A 5,420-nucleotide genomic window follows, 5' to 3' on the forward strand; every position below is an offset into this window, starting at 1 on the left:
CAGTTTCTCAAAGAAATCTGCAGGGATACTGTGGAAAGTATTTGCTAAATGTAACTTTTATAAGTATTTAAGTCTGTTTTGACTGGAAATTAAATAAATGAAGGATGTTCTCTGACTTTTGCACTGTATGAAATATATCGCTTTGTGTAGTCTGCTTATTTCAGATGTCATGCCCATTATTACATATTCATTATTAAAAAAACATTTATTTAACCTTTAGAGCAGCAGCCTAGCATTTCATTATTTTAAGTAAGTTATTATGCATAAAACACTCACCTTATATCTATGTAATCGATATCATTTATGTAATGTAACTATGAGTGTGTTAATTGCCTGTAAGCAAGTGCATTCATTTTTTCTTTAAGACGCAAAATTGTCATTTAATTGCAAATTGCTGGACTGGTCACCAAGCTACTATGTGGTAGGCTTATGTTTTTATGTGATAACCTTTAGCCATTATGGACTAATCCAAAAGAGTATGAATTTAGCAGAAGTTTGCAGAGTATAAAACTACTGAGATGTAATTCTTTGGACTAGATCAATATCTAGAATGAGCTTGAATGGTGATAGCTCTGGGTCGTGACAGATGTCATCGCAAGTGGATATCATACATGTTACTGTGATGCAAGAGATGTTCTGGGGCAGAGGTCTGAGAGTTGCTGAAATGATGTTGATGCCCTCCAGCATGAAGCTGAAGGGTGTGGAAAAAAATGTTAGTCACAAGCTGATTCAAGAAGAAGACATGTCAGATTATGACGCCGACAGGAGCATGCATGCATACGTTATCTGCCCACCCCTCCCTTTGCTCTGACCCGAGTATATCTTTAATGACCAGAGTCACCACAGACGACACTTGCCTTGAACCCGGGCCACTTTAAATAGCTGCCCAACCCTCGGCTGCACCACAACCACCACGCCAGTCTCAGAATGTCTAGGAACCGAAAGCAAGGTACTTCTAAGATCTGACAGAGCACGCAGAGAAAGGGAACACTGGCTGGATGAAATGCTTTTTCCAAGCCAAGCTCACTCATCCGCCTATGGATGCTTATATTATTCCTTTTTCTCTAAGCTTTAGGACTTTTTCCTCACTCTTTTCCATCTCTTTATGCGCTCTTTACATTTGTTTTCTAGCTGCTTAATCTCATCCCTCTCCCTCTTTTTAATCTGTTTCCAACTCTGGAACCTCAAGAGGGACTCACTGGTTTCTTCTCTTCCCATCTTTCTTCTCCTCTTATCTGTCTGCCTTCACTCTGTAGCCGTGCTCTTTGTGGCGCTGCTGTGCCTGGACCTGCGCACCCACGTGGGCTCCGCTCCGATCTGTCCCCATGGACACACCGGCTGCCACATCCTGTCTCTGGCCGATCTCTTCGACAGGGTCATCCAGCACTCAGCCAGACTGCACGGGCTCTCCAGTGATTTGCACTCAGAGTTTGTAAGTATTTATCACTTTTTCTTGGATCCTTTTGATTTGAACTGGCTTCTAGTCATTGATAAGCTATTACGTTATTAAGAGCACTCCAGCAGTTGTTGTAGTCAAGCCTGGCACTTAAAGTGCAATCAGCAGTAAAAAGCTGGACAATGTTGGCTGAAGGACTGTTGTTATTATTAAACATACTTATTGAGATTAAAAATGAAATGTAGCATGATTGGAAATCAAAATCAATTTAGTTTTATTCACACATGCTGTCCACTGCATAGGTCACAGTCTCTTATGGTGTAATCCATCCATTCCGCACAGACTGTAAATACCAGATTGCACTAATAGTATGTAGCTAATTATTGACACCAGGTGCAAAATTCATCAGAGGCAAATAAAGAGGAAGGAAAAGAATAAGAAAGAAGCCATTGTTCAAATAGTAATATAATAAGTGATAATATGAAACCTTTACTCTGTTTTTGCCTAAATAAATATAACAAACAACCATAATATGGGAAGAACAAAGAATACCAACTCCAATTGTGTTTGTTTTTCACTTCAGTTTAAACATTTAAAGTATTTCTGGAACAACAAGAATGACATGTTAAAAAAGAAACTAATTATTTATAATAATTTCTTTGAACAAAATAATAAATAAATAATAAATAATTACACACAGCTCTGTTCATTGAAAATGTATTGAATACATTTTTACATTTGAAACCTCTAGACTATTAGCATCGTATAATCAAATGACATGTTTTGTTGATTTTCCTACTGAAAGTAGGTTAGCACATCTCCTACAGGGAAGAAACTTAAATATGCAATTTTTCTGCAAAGTCTGCACAACCCTCTTAACATTCTGTGTTCTTTTTCCTCTCTCTTAATTCATAAGGAACAGTACTTCCTCCCCAGCAAAAACCACATTGGCAGAGTCTATCGCAAGTGCCACACATCCAGCATACTGACTCCTAATGGCAAGGAGAACGCACAGAAACTAGCCGTGAGTTCACTGTTCAGACAGATCCTCTCTGCCTCTTTGCTGTATTTGCTTTTTTCAGTCAGTCTTGTCTACCTAACAGTGAGTCATGCTTGGGCTGTGTCGCAAGCCGATCCTCAGTCTGCTGTGTGAGAAATGTCATGATGTTCTGTGACAGTCTATGGCCTCTCTGCTGCTTTGTCTATCTCTAAAGGCTGAAAATGTCCAAATAACTGTGAAGCGCGATGGTCCAGTTGCTTCGGCTGCTCATTTTTAGAATATGTCACAACCTTATTGCTCAACGTCCATACTGAATACAGACAACCTGTTCTGTTTGTATTAAGTTACTCATGAAATATTTTCCTGAACTGAATGTTCAAACTCTCCATCATTTCCTTCTCTCTCAGCGTGAGGAGTTGACAGAGGTGATTCTGAAGCTGCTAACGGCCTGGAGGGATCCCCTGTCCCAGCTGCACCAAAGCATGGCCCACCAGCAGGACTATAACAGCTTCAGCAGCAACAAAGCTCTGGAGATGAGTGACATGGTGCATGAGCTCAGGAAAGGAGTGGAGAAAGTTACAGAGAAGGTACCAGACTCACAAAGTCTCATTACATTGCATGTGTGTTATTGCTGAGTTTGTAATCACTATTTTCTATCCGCTTTACTGTTCAAGATCACTGTATTTCAAGATTTTGGCTGGATGGGAAAAGAAGAGTTATTCATTTTTGTTTTTAGCCAGATCAGACAAAGAGTGACTGCTTTAAAAATGATCTGGTTATTGTTTCATGTCCCATTAAATGTCTCTAAGACATTCTGGGACAATGTACTGTTCGCAGCTGTAACTATGAAAGTATGAAAGGTGAAAGTACCGCAAAACAGCAATGTTACGAGCATAAACCTCTCAAAAAAGCGCTATGCTTTAGAAGACAATGTGGCTTCAGAATGACTCCTTAAAAAAGCTAGTTGTTATCGCTGAAATCATTAAATCTGACAAGATGACCAATTGGAAGTTGAACTTAAGTGGTTGCAGCTAGCAGACTCTCTTTAACTTTATATTCTCTTTATAACTGTTTATATTCTGCTCTCCCCAGAGTAGGATGAGCATGTCAGCGGAAAGCAAGCAAGCAAGCAAAGTTATAAGTTATAAGTTATAATAAAGTTAGTATCTAGAGTACCAAGTATTTGAAAAATGCCAAGTTTTAAGCCTGAGCCTGACCACAATCTGACAAAATCTTGTGTGAGCGCAGCTTGAAACATCACTAACCAGAGATCAAGTTAAACTCCACACTCTTAATGATAGCACCTGTTAATTAGCAGCAGTGACAGCCAACATCATATTTGCCACATATTAGTTTTCAAGAAAGCACATTTTAGACCGGAAGTGGTAACTGTACCACTGCTGCAGTATGCTCTTTTGTTAGTCAGCAAAGGTTTTTTTACAGGCCACGTACTAAGCAGTAGTCATGGACAGGGGTCTTGCTGTGAGTGACATTCTTTAGAGGCGTGCTCAAAGTACGTTTGTAGTGTTAGTCATTACTGGCATATGTCAAAGTAACATTTCACTTTGCTGGCTGTGCAGCTTCTGGCATTTAAGGCTAAACACATAAGTGAAAATAAAGCAACCTGAACAATTTATTTCAAGTTTGGATTGGTCATCTTTATTAAACAAACAAACCTTTGATATGAAAATTATTTCACTTCTTTTGTAGTAAATGCATATAGTGATAAGAAATAAGGAATGTGCAAAATAATTCAGTCCCTGGTCAAATTACGTTTTGTTGATTTTCTAAGTGAAAATAAGTTAACACATCCTGATTCTGGAGAACTACAACCCTGGAAAGTTGTAGTTCTAATGCTCAGAAGATCCCATAGGACTTTATTACCTGGATGTGGTGTGTTAGGGTAAAGGTTGGAGCTAAGCTCTGCAAGGTAGTAGATCTCCAGGACCAGGATTGGACACCCCTGCTCTATTAGGAAAAGACTTCTGCATGTTTAAATGCACAAATATTTTTTTATTTACTGTGCAAAAGTTATGGCACATTTTTTATTTTGTGTTTAATATTTTTTCCAATATGTTCAGCCCTTAAATGGCCAGGGCCTGCCAGTGCGTCCAGAGTTTTATTACACACTTCTACAACCTAAGAATAGCTCCACCAGTTTGCATTGGAGTCCCTGTAGTCAGAGAATAATAAATCTTAGTATGTAATAAGCCTGGGATTTTAAGGGGTTAAACTCTTAAATAGTAAATAGAAATTGTGCACTAAAATTAGCAGAAAAATGAGAAGTTCTGGTTCCAATGTTCACATTACCCTGCAGGATATTACCCTGTAGCACTACCTGGATCTGGTGTGTTAGATTAGGATCTGTGCTAAACTCTGCACACTGTTAGAAATAAAGGTACTGTGCAGGTACATTTTTCATTCATCAAGGTACAAACAACGTAAATGTAATTGCATATGACTGTATATGTATGTCTGTTAATTATATGCAAACTGAGAATCTGCACCCTCCACCAAATGCAGATGCAGCTGCTGGGGATGATCAGTAACTCAGTGAATGGCCTCTCATCTTCTGAAGCCCTGCTTCCTGCCTCTGAAAGTGGAGAGGCTATGAGCGATTATGAGCTCGTCTACTGCTTCCGCCGCGATTCGGACAAAGTCCAGAACTACCTGAAGATCCTCAAATGCAGAATTGTACCTGAGCACGGCTGCTGAGGACCATCTATCTGCACTGCTGGACTGCACATGTGCTTGTTGCACTTCACGTATCAAGTCAATTCTTGATCTTCCACCAATTATGTGTACATTTGATTCTTATAGATCAAAGGAAGGAAACCGGGAACCTGTTTTTTAAGGCTTAATGTGATAATCTAAAGCACTTGAGGTCGATTAGTTTTACCTCAGGAGCTTCTGTAATGTAGTTTGTAACGGCTGACTGAAAGTATCTGTGTAATTTCTCCAAATTACTACAGCACAGATGGAAATATGTCATAGCCTGGATGTACCTGTTAGCGTTACATGATG

General features: G+C 39.2%; 1 protein-coding gene across 1 annotated transcript; it reads left to right on the top strand.

The window, feature by feature from the left end:
- The first annotated feature begins 927 nt into the window (after positions 1–927).
- prl2 (prolactin 2) lies at positions 928–5,111 on the top strand. The gene is made up of 5 exons (XM_036575509.1): positions 928–949; positions 1,257–1,432; positions 2,313–2,420; positions 2,804–2,983; positions 4,920–5,111. The coding sequence occupies exons 1-5, from the start codon at positions 928–930 to the stop codon at positions 5,109–5,111; spliced, it is 678 nt and encodes a 225-aa protein (XP_036431402.1).
- Positions 5,112–5,420: the final 309 nt, after the last annotated feature.

This window comes from Colossoma macropomum, unplaced genomic scaffold (genome assembly GCF_904425465.1).
Source record: "Colossoma macropomum unplaced genomic scaffold, Colossoma_macropomum, whole genome shotgun sequence".
Classification (NCBI taxonomy): Eukaryota; Metazoa; Chordata; class Actinopteri; order Characiformes; family Serrasalmidae; genus Colossoma; species Colossoma macropomum.